At 43.6% G+C, this 16,217-nt stretch overlaps 2 protein-coding genes across 4 annotated transcripts in view; both read left to right on the top strand.

The window, feature by feature from the left end:
- Positions 1-1,880: 1,880 nt before the first annotated feature.
- rrp15 (ribosomal RNA processing 15 homolog) lies at positions 1,881-8,110 on the top strand. The gene is made up of 5 exons (XM_070834595.1): positions 1,881-1,917; positions 3,124-3,458; positions 5,746-5,843; positions 5,926-6,112; positions 7,011-8,110. Exons 1-5 carry the CDS (start codon positions 1,881-1,883, stop codon positions 7,143-7,145), a joined length of 792 nt encoding a protein of 263 aa, XP_070690696.1. The 3' UTR covers positions 7,146-8,110.
- Positions 8,111-10,599: 2,489 nt separating this feature from the next.
- The window catches only part of tgfb2 (transforming growth factor, beta 2), a 66,296-nt gene continuing 60,678 nt past the window's right edge, over positions 10,600-16,217 (top strand). Inside the window, exons 1-2 of one of the 3 annotated variants that reach the window (XM_070834593.1) lie at positions 10,600-10,677; positions 11,210-11,912. In XM_070834593.1, coding sequence (XP_070690694.1) covers positions 11,567-11,912 — 346 coding nt within the window. In that variant the 5' untranslated portion in view covers positions 10,600-10,677; positions 11,210-11,566. Of the gene's footprint in view, positions 10,771-11,209; positions 11,913-16,217 lie in introns of those variants that run through there. The other 2 variants (XM_070834592.1, XM_070834594.1) reach the window with 2 other exon arrangements.

Raw genomic sequence — 16,217 nt, 5'->3', positions numbered from 1 at the left:
TGAAGCATCAGGATGGAGAGGAAGAGGAGGAGAGAGGAGCCCAGTGCATCATGGGAGTCCCCCGGCAGTCTAAGCTTATAGCAGCATAACTAGGGGCTGGTCCAAGGCCTGATCCAGCCCTAAACTATAGGCTTTATCAGAAAGGAAGGTTTTTAGTCTACTCTTAAATGTAGAGAGGGTGTCTGCCCCCCGAACCCAGACTGGAAGGAGGTTCCACAGGAGAGGAGCCTGATAGCTGAAAGCTCTGGCTCCATCACTACTTTAGAGGACTTTAGGAACCGCCAGTAGACCTGCATTCTGGGAGCACAGTGCTCTAGTGGGGTAGTACGGTACTATGAGTTCTTTAAGATATGATGGAGCCTGAACATTAAGAACCTTGTAGGTGAGGAGAAGGATTTTAAACTCTATTCTAGATTTTACTGGAAGTCAATGAAGAGAAGCCAGTACAGGGGAAATATGGTCTCTTCTCTTAGTTCTCATCAGAACACGAGCAGCAGCGTTCTGGAGCAGCTGGAGAGTCTTTAAGGACTTATTGGGGCAGCCTGATAATAAGGAATTACAATAATCCAACCTAGAAGTGACAAATGTGAGGACTAATGTTTCTGTATCATTCATAGACAGGATGGGCCTGATTTTAGCAATATTACATAGATGGAAAAGGCAGTCCTGGAAATCTGTTTTATGTGGGAGTTAAAGGACAAATCCTGATCAAAGATAACTCCCAGATTCCTCACAGTGGAGCTGGAAGCCAGAGTAATGCCATCCAGAGTAGTTATGTTGTTCGAAAAGGTGTCTCTAAGGTGTTTAATTCATTTATCTATCCATTCATCATAAACCAAGATTCCATTACAACAAAAATAAGGTCACTACTTTACTGCATGAGTTGTGGTTCAGACAGAAATCAATGAGAGATGTTGCAATATGCTTAGGCTTTATTTTTTAATATTTTTAGTTTTCAAAATGAATCTAAAGTTATTCCAGTAATGTAACATAGAACTCTATATATTCACTATATATTGGAGAGCATCATTATAGAAAAACAACAGCGCTAAAATCTTTCTGAAACACATATGGACTATTAAAGCCCATGGCTTAATAAATGTATCAAAATAATGACTGAATCATTGAGGTGAACAACGGCCAAATGCACATTTCTCAAACAAAACACAGGACAGAGGAGCAAATCATGCCAACATGTGTTGACTCAGCGGGGATAATACTGCATGAAAACAGTTGATCTACAGGAGAGAGAGCCTATCTTCATTACAGTATATTCCATTGAATTTTGAATTGTCACCTTTCACCTGAATCTTCTTTCTTGTATTGTTGTCTTCCTTTACATAAATAAAGACCACCATAAATTGATGTCACATATTTGGTGAATAACAATTGACCAGAATGCAGGAAATTAACTTAAAAACTTCTTGGGGGACGCCTTGCTTAAAATATCGCAGCATGTGCAGTGCTCCATTTCATCTGCTTCCCTGCAGGGGACAGCCAGCTGAGGAAGAGGATCCAGTGCCACCACCTCCACCTGTGGGAGGGGATGAACATGGAGGTCAGCATCATGGAGTAAGAATGGCAGCAAAGTGTCAGCCCCAAGCCACTGCCCCTCTCATCTGCAACACCAGGACTGTTTGATCTTGTGAATTGAATGAATTGCTCGGCTGTGACATTTTGGTTTCAGTCAATAATTCAAGAACTTTTCTTCTACAGTTTTGTTTGCACATTAAATTCCAACCAAGCAGAGCATAAGAACGTTGGTATGATGACGTCATGACTCTCCCTGCTCTCTTCTTTCGTTTCCTCCTTGCCGTTGTGGCGGAACCTTTGCTGTTTGCTGATTGTACTGTCCGGAACATTTTTTGCGTAACTACATGATGGCAGCGCTGGTGAAAACACATGTGCCGTTAACTGGTGAGTTTTTGTTCATAGTTCAGTGGTGTTGTCTCTGGAAAAACACGGTGAAATGTTTCAACTTTTCAGATACTTTTTACTAGCTAACTTGCTCCGTTTTGTTTGCTGGATTCTCCACGGCTTCCTTAACGTGAACATGCTCCACGGCTAGCTTAACGTAAACATGCTCCACGGCTTCCTTAACGTGAACATGCTCCACGGCTAGCTTACCGTGAACATGCTCCACGGCTAGCTTAACGTAAACATGCTCCACGGCTAGCTTAACGTAAACATGTTCCACGGCTAGCTTAACGTAAACATGCTCCACGGCTATCTTAACGTAAACATGCTCCACGGCTAGCTTAACGTGAACATGCTCCACGGCTAGCTTAACGTGAACATGCTCCACGGCTAGCTTAACGTGAACATGCTCCACGGCTAGCTTAACGTGAACATGCTCCACGGCTAGCTTAACGTGAACATGCTCCACGGCTAGCTTAACGTGAACATGCTCCACGGCTAGCTTAACGTGAACATGCTCCACGGCTAGCTTAACGTGAACATGCTCCACGGCTAGCTTAACGTGAACATGCTCCACGGCTAGCTTAACGTGAACATGCTCCACAGCTAGCTTAACGCTTCTCTTAACTCCTGTTCCCGTTAGCCACTACTTCATCGAAAACAGTAGGGCGTCGTGCTAACTAATACAGTGTCCAGTTGTAGATCTACAAACCAAACGTTTACCATGCTCAGATGAGACTTGACCAAACAGTCATTTTTCACAACCAGATGGGCTTAAAACCAGCGCGTGAACCAGGAAAAAAAAAAGAGTATAACATTTAAGCAAAGAACCTGCTTAGAAGCATTTTACAGAAACTGGTGGCGTTTGTAAGAGCTGATGACAAGATAACATGCAGTTGATACATATTAGGCCACATTTGAGTTGCCTGTGCCTAAGTCACTGTCTTCAAAAGCACATCATCTACAGAAATCTGTACAGTGTTTCTCTATTAGACAAAATAAAATAGATAAACATTGTCTAATTTTTCAAAAGAATCAGATTTGTAGGGTTTCTTCTGTATGTCAGTATACTAACCGAAGGAGTTCAGTGTTGTTTTCCACCAGTTCCTGATCTCATACTGTGGTGGCTCAGGGGCAGTGCTAAGTTTGGTGAGCAGTGGTAGTCGAATGAGTTTCTAATCATTTGGTTCTCTTTATGTGACTCAGGAGAGGATTCAGAGCCTCAGTTTGAGGACGACAATGACCAGAGTGACTCTGGTGGAGGGATCAACAATGAAAGGTCAGATGATGGAACGAGTGATGGTGGAGAAAATGACAGAGAGAGTGATGAAGGGAGTGATGGGGAGGCAGAGGACAAAGATGGAGGAGAAGATGAGGATGATGATGATGATGGTAATGCCAATGCTGGATGGGCAGAGGCCATGGCAAAGATCCTGGGGAAGAAAACCCCTGAGAGCAAAACCAGCATCCTGGTGAAGAACAAAGAGCTGGACAAGATGAAGGAGAAAGAAAGACAGGAGTATCTGGAGAGAAAGAAGAAGGTAATGAACACAATGAAGACTCGGTGATGCTCACTGTCAGACTGGTGTCCCTGTTTATTGGCTAATCTGTCTGTGTGTCCCCTACAGTTCATGGGACGTCCTTCAGTGCAATAATATTTGGTCGATACCCAGTAGTTCATCTTTCAACACTTCCTCTGAATCACTAGACTCCACCAGTAAATTGTGATCTACGACCAGCTCACATCATACTTGAATCACCACATTGGTGTTGTCTTGCTCTTCTAAGTTTAAAAATAACACACTCTTCACAAAATCTGTGAAGTTTTTGTTGTGTTTTTTATGCATAGTTTGCTGCATTCTACAGCGTTTCTTTACTGCACTTTACTGCATTTCAGTCAGTCAATCTTTATTTATATAGCGTCTGTTCAGAACAGTGTTACCTAAGACACTTTCCATAAAGAGCAGGTCTAGACCAAACTCGTTAGTTAAGAGAGAGTCCTGGACATCTGTTTAATGTGGGAGTTAAAGTACAAATCCTGATCAAAGATTCCTCACAGTGGAGCTGGAGGCCAGAGTAATGCCATCCAGAGTAGTTATGTTGGTAGAAAAGGTGTCTCTAAGGTGTCTGGGGCCAAGCACAATAACTTCAGTTTTATCTGAGTTTAGCAGCAGAAAGCTGCTGCTCATCCAGGACTTTATGTCCTTAAAGCAGACTTGAAGTTTAGCCAACTGATTGGATTAATCTGGCTTTATTGATAAGTATAATTGAGTATCATCTGAATGGTAAATGGTCTGTATCTGTACAGCACCTTTCTAGTCCTTTAGACCACTCAAAACACTTTTACATCACATCCTCATTCAGAGGAGACTGTTCTTTTACACACATTCACACACTGAAGCTGCTTCAGGAGCAGGTTGAGAGTTCAGTTCAGTGCATTTGTTTACTGTTTTTTTTATTGCAATTGAAACCGTTTCTTAACTCTCTCTTTTGTGTGATTTCTGTGGAAGTTAACTTTTTTCATATCTTCACTTCAACTTCAACTTCAACTTCACTCAATTCAATCAGGGGATTTCTTTTGATGTCCAGCAACAAGTCGTATTTTCCACAATTACTGACTTAACTTTCTAGTCAAAAGCACTCAACGGGACATTAACTAGGATCTTACTGAGAATTAAAACAATAACAAAATGTCAAATTGGAAGTCACGTACTGTATGATGATATGACCACAAATGACTCAATACACCTTCTCGGTGGAGGACTGCACTCTGAGCGCATTTTCTTGTAATAGAAATCATTTTTGACAACAATGGGAAGTTAGCTAAGATGCTAAAGCCAAATTAAACAGTTATCATTGCCTCATCAAACTCGACACATTATCTGACCTCCTTGAACAGGCATTGGTAATTTGGTGTATCGAGTTTAAAGTTTAAGAGCTCGACAACATGCATCTGCCACGTTAGAAATAAACAAGAGGCATTGAGAGTGCACTGAGTGGTCAAATGAATATAAGTTGAACTTATTCTGCCAGCATTCCTTCCTTGACTTATTTGCTTCCATGTCTGTTGACCCGATTCTCTTGACTGAAATAGGCAGCACACATTGGCTCCATTTTGTGCAAAAAAAAGTGTCAAATGATGTGCCAAACAACAATCACAGATCCTGAAGAAGAAAGCCAGAGTTAACACAGACAGTTGATGAACCATCGTCGTTATACCTGTTATCTCGTGCTGTGAGTTTAGGGCCTGACTCTGTTGAATTTTCTCCTCAGGTAAAACAAAAGTGTTGACATTCAATCCACTGGAACACTTTAGTGTGGACGAGCTGCTCTGCAAATGTACAGTAGTGTTATTGAGTCAAGGCCATCAATATCTAGCATTTCTCATAATTCTAGTTGAAAATATCAGTAACCATTTCTAAAAAAATAGTATTTCTAAAACCTGTCCTGTCACAACAATGTCTAGATAAACAGAAATACAGCATTATTATTAAAAGGAACGTGCACTTGTACATGTGTAATTGGCCAGGCAGAGCCTTGCTGGATGGCATGACAGTGTAGCACAAATTGAGCCGGGCTCAGTGTTTTGCTGGACAACCCTGTGGTGCCTTCGCCGCAGCCCTACTGCTGGACTGTGGGGGAGTTTCCACGCAGGGCTTAATGAGAACATTTGGCCAAATTTGAGACGCTCATAGAAGCCAAAGGAATAAAAGGTGCGAAAGATTTGAAACTGAACTTGTGGAAATATTGTCCAAGCTGCATAGACGAACAGAAAGAGGGTTTTGCATGATGTTGTACACCATGAAAAGTTATACCTGTGTCCAACAGGTTGACAAGAAGCGAATATGGGAGATGATGTGCCGGGAGAAACCTGACATAGTGAAGGACCGTGAGACTGAAAGAGCTCTACAAAGAATTGCTACCAGGTATCTACTTTTTTTTTATATGAGGCTTTGTTTATCATTCTGAGAAGTCATTCCTGATTCCAGTGTGTTCTTTTCCTCTCAGAGGGGTGGTGCAGCTGTTCAACGCTGTGAGGAAACACCAGAAAGCAATAAATGATAAGGTGAAGGAAGTTGGTGGCTCAGAAAGGAAGAGAGCCAAGGTTCTTTCATCTGTCTCTAAGAAAGACTTCATTGATGTGCTAAGAACAGAGGGAGGCAGCGGAGTCCCGGGAAACACTGAAAAGGACACCGTAAGTTCACTGATGTCTTTATGTTGTGTTTATTTGCTATGTATTTTTACTGCATGACTAATAGTAAAACAAGTACAAACACCAAACTGTTTATCTTGTTGAAGGTCACGGAGAGCTAGAATGCTTTCTGTGAGTTTAAGTTCTGCTTGTATTTAGTATTTATATTATGTATATATTTACCTATCTTTATGTATTCAGTATTTTCAAGTTGATGGTTTACATTCATTTATTTAAATAAAATGAATAAAGTCTGTCAATGTCGGGCCTTTCCTGCTGCTAGAGTTGGGTTTGATCCGATTCAGTGTTATCAGATTGACGTCACTGATCCAGATTCCATAGTCGGAGGTTTTTATCAATTATAAATATGTAATAATGAAATTTTAAGTCTCTTCCTGGTATGAACCCTTATGCAGTTTACCACCCATGAGAAGACTGGACCCCAGGGTTAACGGTTAAGGATTTAAAATGTATTTGTATTTTTTTAAGTAAATACATGTTCATGTAACCTTACACATAATACTAACAACAACAAAATTATTATTGAAGAAAAAGAGCTCTGGTATCGACAGCAATTCAGATTCATGTGTCAGAATCGGTCCACATGGGAAAAAGTGGTGCATCTGTGACTAATGCTTCACTGCCTTATTGCTGTTAAATCATAATGCATGTGATAAATTGTCTGACACGGCAAAAGAAGAAGAAGATAAGCAGGGTCAAAACTTCACCTTTTCATGATGTCACTGGGTGATGTCATGGTGTCACTGTTGCCTCATGACAGCGTTTGAGACATGGAGCAAAGCTAAAATCACTACCTAAAGTACACAGTACAGAAAGTGAGTAACATCTCTGTGTGTGTGTGTGTGTGTGTGTGTGCGCGTGTGCGCGCTCATGTGTGCAGGATGCTGCAGCAGAGGAGAAGCCCAGCTGGAGCGTCCTCAGAGACAACTTCATGATGGGAGCCACCATGAAGGACTGGGACAAAGAAAGTGACGGAGAGGAGGCTGATACACAATCAGGAAGGGGGGGTTGCTGACTGCACACCTGGCTGCAGTGCCTTCTGGGACAGCTCTGGAGAAGAGAAACCCTGACCTACAGCCTCATGAATGTCATTCACATGTCTCTGTCTGGAAATGGATACATGAGCTAATGTTCCCTGCTGTTGATCAGTTTAACTGTACGAATAGGATAGAAACAGTCCTCTGCTGATACAAAGAAAATATTTGTATAGCCTATTCTGTCGCTGACATTGTGCAGAGAAGGGAAAGGGTGGTGACTGTTAAAGACATGAACTTATTTGTGGAAGCGGGATTTCACTGAGATATTGAGCTTATAGGAACTCAAAGAGGCTCCGCACTGTCTGGAGCTGCAAGTTCTGCTGCTCTGCCTTCCATCAACATCTGTTTGCTCCCATTTTGTCTACAAACTACTATATTATGAGGATGTAAACTGTAAGCAGCCAGTTTATGTGTTGCCGTCAGAGCTCTGGAGTCTGTGTAGACTGGACCTGCACCTGGTCAAAGAGATTCTTAAGCTGTCAGTAATTAGAGCTGCCCATAACTCTTTGAATGAACATGTGGAATGTGAGGGTTGTATCAACATAGACTTTTAAAAATCCAAACCTATCCTTTTTAAAGCAGTGGTTACCAACTTTTGGGTCAGGACCTCCACAAGAGGTCGCATGATCCATAAACGTGAGGGACTGTGAAATGGAGACCAGGACTGGGTAGAACCAAAACATCTGTGCTACAAAAGTGTTTTTTTGTTGTTTTGTTGAATAACTTCATATTTTTTTGTACGTCTTTAATATTCATTTCATATACACATGACGGGGTTGCAAGTACACGCTGTAATTTTAAGAGGTCACAGCCAAAATGTTTGGAAACTCTTGCTTGCAGTATTGTTGGCTTCATATTATTCACAGGTTCCATAAAAGACCAAAACCAACAATGTGTTAATCTGTTTTCCTACCTAAAATATCAATCTTTAAAATCGTCCTGAAACAGCTGCTCACTGTAGTTTTTAACAACTGCTACTCAAATAAAATTAAATGCTGCATTTGTTTGAGACTATATTCTGCAGTGGAAAAATCCACAGTTGGTGCTCCAGTGAGTATTTGGGGCAGCAGGGCAGAGTGTGTGTGTGTGTGTGTGTGGGGGGGGGGGGGGGGGGGGGGGGGGGGGATTGAGTCAAAATAAACTCCAGTGTGTGCGTTCATGGTGATGGAGGAATGTGGCTCATTGATGTGTTTTGATAGTTTTGGAGCAGCAGTTGAGCTGTGTGGCACAGAGGAAGCAGCTACATCAGGCTGTGACACACACAACTTGTTAGTGCATACTTTCCCTATTGGTTTTGATTTTAATGACATAAAGGAAAATTGAGAATATCACCAGACACCTCCTTTAAGCTGAATGGATTGTAATGTGATAGTGGATGGTTTACCGCACGTGAATCCATCACTGTATGTACACTCGGTGGTTATCCACTCTGCAATCATGCTTGACTTTGAGCCATCGAGAAGTCGCTCACTGATTTAGAGTGTGATGATGTTCGAGCTGATGCCCTGGCAGCCTCCTGCTCTGGCAGTGACATGGTGAGGTAACATGGTGCTGACACTTCTGCTGAGTCCTCTTTCTGACTTTACTATGGGGCCTCCAGTGTTTGGCGGCACCATGGAAATGTTTGTGCACGGTGTCGTTGGCCGGTCTGCACCACATTAGACAGTCGTCTGTCATGGCGAAGCTGTGGCCTGCCACTCCTTCATCCCTGCTGACACACAGCCTGGGGAGCGGAGCCTCTTTTACCACCTATACTCTGTCTCTCTCTAACATTCTGCCCACAGCCACCAGTCAGCTGGTTAATCTTCAACTGCAGTCCTTTGTACTGAGGCTGATATCATTTTCGTCACAACTTGGGTCTTAAGGTATGGACACATAAGCTCTCTGTTCAGTTTCTAAACTTTGCATCGGTGTTTCTGTTGGTCACCTGTTCAATCTGCCAGACTTGAACAAAGGTGAACCAGGCAGTTAATGAACACAGCCTGCACCCCGATCAAGCAGTAGCAGATTTATGTTTTGCAAATGATTGTTACAAATCGTAGGTCCAACAATGTTCATGCATGGATCACAAGTATGGTGTTTGTTTTGATGAAAGAAGGAAATGATCTTGTGTTAAAAATATCAGCCTCCATGTTGAAAATGTCATGAAATGTGTGTGTGGTTGGGGACTTGAGATAAAATGGGTTGGAGGATGATGCCTACAAGTCAGTGGAGCTTAATAGGAGCCCACAGCTCATTTTCCCCAGACAGGGCACGATGTTATTGTACCAAGAAAATAGTTTTTTGTTCCCATACTCAACATTTAAACATTTTACAGCTATAATAGAAAATCTACAGCTCCCTGACAACTGAGCAAACTTTATCAGCTGATGCAGGCACCATTTCACAGTTGAAAGCTCTGGAACAAGTGAGTGACTGGACCTTCTGTTCAAATGTTTCATGAGATAAAAAGAGATCATCTGTGTGGTAAAGATTCTTGGAGGTCTTGGTAGTTGTAGACTTGTTATATTCTAATTCTATAGTTCACATGGGGATAGCAGTCCATTCTGCTGATATGCAGAACTTTACTGAAAACATAAAGTCCCAGTTCTGCATGTTCCTCCTGTTGGAGGAGACGCTCCTGAGCACACACCTTTCCTTGTCTCACATCTGTCTGTGCGGGTTCTGATCAGTGGCACCATCTGGTTTAGAGCAGACTGATATTTTTCCTTCCTGACACTATTAAATGTACAATTGTTGTTCAAAGACTGTGTGCCATCAGATTACTACCTGGGGCCAGTACTTGGTGGGGTTGGGGTGGGGGGACCCTGAAGGAAGTTAATCTAGCTGTTGTCTTCTCTGCCTCATCTTTGTGATGGCTCCATGTCTTGTCACCAAATCCAGTACCATTACAGGACCATGGCCATTACAAAGTGAACTCACTGACAACTTTTCAAATACATCTAATTAACTTCCATCAGAACACACTTTGGGTTAAATCAGTGTTGTGATTTGTGTGTGTCCAGGAGAATATCTGCAGGCAGATTAAATTATGGATTAAAGAACGAAAAAATATTCCTGAGTAAACAAGTGAGACAGCAGATACACGTCACAGTGCTCAGTGTGTCCCCGCACCGTGAGGAGGGAGTTACTGGAAAAGCGCACAGTAAATCATCTTTACAGCCACTTGGCCGATAAACAGTAAGGACACAGCGAGGCTGGAGCACAAACTGAAAAGTTGAACTCGGGTCTAATGGACCTGCAGCCGTTTCCGTAGTAGAAAATGAAAGAGTTCTCTCTGTGGCAGCTCAGAAAAAGTAGCAGACGCCGCACGCTGACTGGCTTTAGGACCCTGAGTCCCAAAGCACCGAGGGCCAGTGGGCCATTAGCCGTGGCAGCGCATTCCCGATGGATACACAGAGTCCTCCTGTTGACAAGAATTCCTCCCGTAACGTGGAATTGAAGGGGTCGCCTCCTCCGACAGCGGTGACCACGACCGAGGCTTGAAGCGGGCGGAGGAGCGAGCAAGCGGTAACTTTAGTACGGATTAAAGATCCAGTGAGAAAGTGGCCATTGCTGTCCCTGGCACGCGTAAAAGACGAGCCATTCAGCCAACTAGATGGGGTGAGGGAAGACGCGTCACATTGAAGGCAAACTCCCAGCTTTTTTTTTTTTTTTTCTTAACTGAGCTACTTTTACAGACTTTTTCATCTCGAAAGCATTTTCATGGACTTTTGATTTCGCCGTAACGGCCCAAACTAAAGTTCGTACCTTGCTCCCTGCTGAACGCCGGACTGCGTTTGAGAGTTTATGTTTTTTTAAACACCTTTGAGTCTGTTGGAGAATAAAAAGCAATGTATCGCATACCAAGACATTGACGTTTGGCAGATAGAAAGCTTGGTGTCCGGATCGGTGTTGGGTGAGGTGCGGAGGGAAAACTGCCAGCCGAGCGCTCTGATGCGGTGGAGGTGTGCTCAGTCCTGCGGGCTACACGGCTGTGCGTTCCGCAAACTATAGCCAGTCAGCTGTTTTTAACTCTCTCGTTCTCCTCCATATATTTCAGATCCGTTCGATGGCCGCACGTCTACCTCTGGCAACATTCAGCTGCACATTTACGCACTCTCGCTGAGCGTTCACCGTCAGCTGGGAGTGGATCCGTACTGTCGCTTCTGACCGAACAACGAGTCTAACTGTGTCGAAACAACTGAATGGATTTTCAGGTAAACTTTACTGAAACTTGGGAATTATAACTATGCGATTTTCAAACAACTGGTCGGAGCCACTTGGCTCGTGTGCGTAAATGCTCTCCATTTTGATTTTTGCCAAGGAAATGCGTTTGTCTGGCGACATTTAAATCACCTCGGTGGATATTTTGTTGAACCCGTTTTTTATTTGAGATTTGGGGACGCTGGAGGAGAAGATGAACCTGTGTGTCGTCAGTGTTCTCATCGCTTTAGATTTAGCCACTGTGGCGCTCAGTTTGTCCACATGCAGCACGCTGGACATCGATCACTTCAAGATAAAGCGCATCGAGGCCATCCGAGGGCAGATCCTGAGCAAGCTGAAGCTAACCAGCCCCCCGGAGGACTTTCCAGACCCCGAGGAGGTGTCCCGGGACATTGTCGCCATTTACAACAGCACCCGGGACCTGCTGCAGGCGAAGGCGAACGAACGGGCGGCGACGTGCGAGCGGCAGCGGAGCGAGGAGGAGTATTACGCCAAGGAGGTGCACAAGATCGACATGCAGCCCTTCTACCCGTCAGAGAGTGAGTATGTGTGGGTTCGTTTGTTTGTGTGAGCGTGCGCGCGCAGATATGTGCGGAGACGTTGATGGTACTGGGTGGTGGTGGTGGTGGTGGTGGGAGGGGGGTGTCGTTTAAAAACACTGAGTCTCAAATAGCGGTTATACGTAGTCACGTGTGTTTGTGATTGACTTGGAAAATCCGTCCCATCATGCTCTGCTGCATGAGTGCAGTGGAAAACTGCCAAATCGAGTGGGGGATTTGGAGCAGGGAGCTGAGCTGCTCCTCCTCTCACTCAGTCTGCAGCTCAGCCCGTGGCCATCAGCAGAGGCTGAGACTGAGACTGAGACTGACCTGAGCACTTCTAGAACCTGCTTCTCTGTCTGTTGATCAGTTGCAGGTAGCCTGACTGATGCTATGTTAGTACAATACTTTGACTGGTACTACATTTGCCATGATATTAGGCTACAATGGAGGACCTGTCTTTGCACAGACCATTCTGAAAACTGCAAGTTATCAATTTACACTGAACCGACTGAGGCAGAGTGAGCCTGGGGCTTTGGGGGCGTGAGGCCTGTGGTGTGTTGTTAAACCGAAGGAAGCCCCAGATACACAAGATAGACAAGTCTCAAGTCTTCAAGTCTCAAGTCTTCACCCGTTTCTCTTCTAGTAGGATCCCTCAGTGCTGATAGATTTTGGTTCTGGAGTTTGATGACTGAGGGTTCTGCCTCCGACCCACTGACTGAAGTGCTCTCTACTAAAAATATAATCCCTCTAAAACAGCTGACTGTGAGTTATTCACAGAAATAGGGACGCTGTTACTTTTTGTTGTGCTTTGGTGAATTGACCCTCTTTACTCCCCTTACTTGATCAAGTTCCCTCCTGAAATCCCTCGCACATTTTAAAGTCACATCACCATATTGCTACAGGAAGGCCAGTGCAGCAGCATCCCAGCCGCTCAGCTCTCACTGGCACCTCACACAGCAGGGTTTAAAGCATCACTGAAGAGATCATCTTGGGTAAAGGAGGATTAGAACACAAACACATGGCGATCATTCTGATTCTTTTCTGTTTTTATCGGCCAGTTCATGCAAAAGCAGCTGCAGACTGTGGAGTGAACTAAACATAATGTGATGATGTTGTCTTCAGATTTCCCAAATGTAGTATTGATGCTGACATCAGAAGGGTGGCATCCTGACCGTGATGACGAGCACAAACAAGTTGTTGTTGTACAAGGTATTGTGGGCAGTTAGACACAAACCACAGTGATCCAAGATTTGTCATTGAAATCCATTTCAACATGTGTACCTTGTGTCACCGTGTCTTTCATCAGCTTGGTTTATTTAACTTTAGTTCCACATCTTCTACTGTCAAGTAGAACGTGTCTCTGAGGTCATAGGGGAGGACTTTTAGAGTCCTGTATTGTTGACTAGGAACAACTTCAGTCTAATGTGGGTATTATTATCACCAGGATGCAGTGACACTGACATGTAAGCTTGCCTGCTCCATTTTTAACATTGTTGAACTGAACGGTGGAGGAACTGAAGCAAAAATAAATTAGCATGACATTTTGTATGCCCCAAGGTGCATTTTGCACAAGAGGCCCTGCCTCTTGTGTAAATACCTTAAATATGAATAGATCAGGCCTGGTGCCAAGTGCAGTCAGGAAAGCATTTACAGCGTATAAATAATACTGAGTCAACAGGCAGAGATGAAAGAATGGATTCACATTCATGTGAACTGGTGACACTGGCCAGGTCCTCACATCTCAAACAGTTAACCCATCAGCTACGTCTTTTACTAGACGTGTGAGTTACTGTGAAATCTCTCTCTCTCTCTCTCTCTCTCTCACACACACACACACACACACAGGCTATCAGCCAGGAAGTGCTCAGAAGCTGCAATGTGGGGCACAACGACCCTGGAAGCCTTACAGAAAGTCTGTAGTGAGGAGGGTATGGAGGAGTGAGGGGGTGTATGTGCACAGTGTTGGAGACACTGTCCCAGGTCTCACTGTGAGGCACTGAAAGTATACCCTGCCTGCCACTCACTCCATGGAAAATTCCAGTAGGAGAGAAGCTCAGTTGCCGGGCTTTGGGTGGGTGGAAAGAAGACCCTGTTCTTCTGTTTGCGTGGCTGTGATGGAGCTGAGTGGGCATGTTTGCCCTCCAGCTGACAACAGTGTCTCCACACGTCTTGGTTTCTATTCATATTTACGTTTTAAAACTATTTTCATTAACGCAGTAATTTAGTGTCATGTACTGATATTTTGGAACCCTGTCTCCTGCATATCAACATTCTGTTCAGTTGTATTTTTGATGATGATGTCACGTTATATTGCGTATCTGCGGTATATGATTTAGGATTCGCTGAATGATGATGATGATTATAATTGTTGTTTTTGGCAAAAGGCTTTGCACATCCAACCATTTCTTGGTTGTGTGGTTCCTACACGACTTGTTCTTAACGGCAGAATCCATGCTAGGACCCCACTTTCTGTTTAAGGCAGGATATGCAACTTTATTTTAGAATCATGTATTATTCTACATGTCCAAATCTCATAAAAGCCCAACAGCAATCAATAAATGAAATGCTTTGACAGAAAAAGAAAAAGAATCTGGTGCTTGTGTGTGACTGTTACTGGATCACAGATGAACATTTAATTGTAGTGTGGTAAATATAAAAAATATGGTATTTCAATGAATGTATTTATTTATTGATTTTTTTATTGGGTTGCATTTCGCTGGATACAAGTGTTTCACTGCAGGAATGCTGGGCTTTCCTGCCTCAACGTTCACCTGCTCACCCAAACTCAGAATCACTGGACAGAGGCAACACAAAGGCTTTATTGAAGGGTAAAGGCAGAGAAATGTGCTGTCCATTCTAGAAATCAAAACCATAAACCCAGACAACTAGGCAGAGAAATAAGTAAAAAACAAAGTGGCTAGTGCTGACTGGCAGATAAGCAGAGGGTGGGGTTCAGGAGCCGGAAGCTCCAGCAGCGTCCATGACAAGTGGCAGGATTTGTTAGGTGAAGTGAATTGGAAGCCAAGTGGAAAGGCAAATTGAAATTTGTATGAAATTTGTATGTATGAAATTGTAATGCACACAGTTACCTCGAGCTGTTCTCCTTCCAGGGTGTTGGAGCAAAAGAATTCCTCAGAGGTGTGCACTCCTTTTATTAGTTCTGGGGGGGGGGGACAAGTGGGACGTGGGAGAGTACAGCTCAGTTGTGTTTTTTAAATGTCATTAGTTATCGGCAGTTATCAATCTTTATTTTGCATCAGTTCAAAGTGTTATCTCAAGACGCTTTCCATAAAGAGCAGGTCTAGAACAAACTCTTTAATTAAGAGAGACCCACAACAACACCCATAATAATAACAACAATATGACTAATAATGAGCGACCGTGAAAAACATGACAATAGTTCATATATGAATAATAACACGACTAATATTAGTAAAAAGTGGCGGCCGACAATTCGCAACAGTGATTCATGAAGCCAGAGAACCACAGCAGGAGAACCAGGACCAGGATCCACAGGAACCAGAGAACCACAGCAGGAGAACCAGGACCAGGATCCACAGGAACCTGAGAACCACAGCAGGAGAACCAGGACCAGGATCCACAGGAACCTGGGAACCACAGCAGGAGGACCAGGATCCACAGGAACCTGAGAACCACAGCAGGAGAACCAGGACCAGGATCCACAGGAACCTGAGGGATGAGAAAAGCACAGACAGGCTAGTGGGGTAGTATGGTACTATGAGTTCTTTAAGATATGAACTCATAGTAGCTATGTAAGATATTTATTTATATTTAGGGCAGCTGTGGCTCAGGGGTAGAGGGGGTTGTCCAGGTTGGGGGTTTGATCCCCAGCTCCTCTGAGTCAGCATGTGACAACACTGAACCCCGACCTGCTCCTGAAGCTTCAGTGTGTGAATGTGTGTGAAAGAACAGTCTCCTCCAGCTTAGAGTCCTCCTGAATGAAAGATGTGTGAATGAGGATGTGATGTAAAAGGGCTTTGAGTGGTTGAACTGACTAGAAAGGAGCCGTACAGATACAGAGCATTTCCATTTTTGGTCGTGGTTTTATGAAGTAATCTGGCAAATGGTTTGTGCTGACTAGTAGATTAAGGAAAGAGAAGAATATAAGGAGGTCGGTAGGTGTGGTGAAGAGAAGGGTGCTGACAGGTGTGGTGTTGTAGTGTCTGATATGTGCCTTTAGTGAGTATAAATATGAATGTAGTGTTTGGTATGTGCCTTTAGGGCATATGATGTTGGTAGTGGTCAGTGTTTCTCTGTTTTGGATCTGTGATCGATTATCTG

This window comes from Pempheris klunzingeri, chromosome 8 (genome assembly GCF_042242105.1).
Source record: "Pempheris klunzingeri isolate RE-2024b chromosome 8, fPemKlu1.hap1, whole genome shotgun sequence".
Taxonomy (NCBI): Eukaryota; Metazoa; Chordata; class Actinopteri; order Acropomatiformes; family Pempheridae; genus Pempheris; species Pempheris klunzingeri.
The sequence above is the reverse complement of the archived record's forward strand: the minus strand, read 5'-3'. Positions and strand labels throughout refer to the sequence as shown.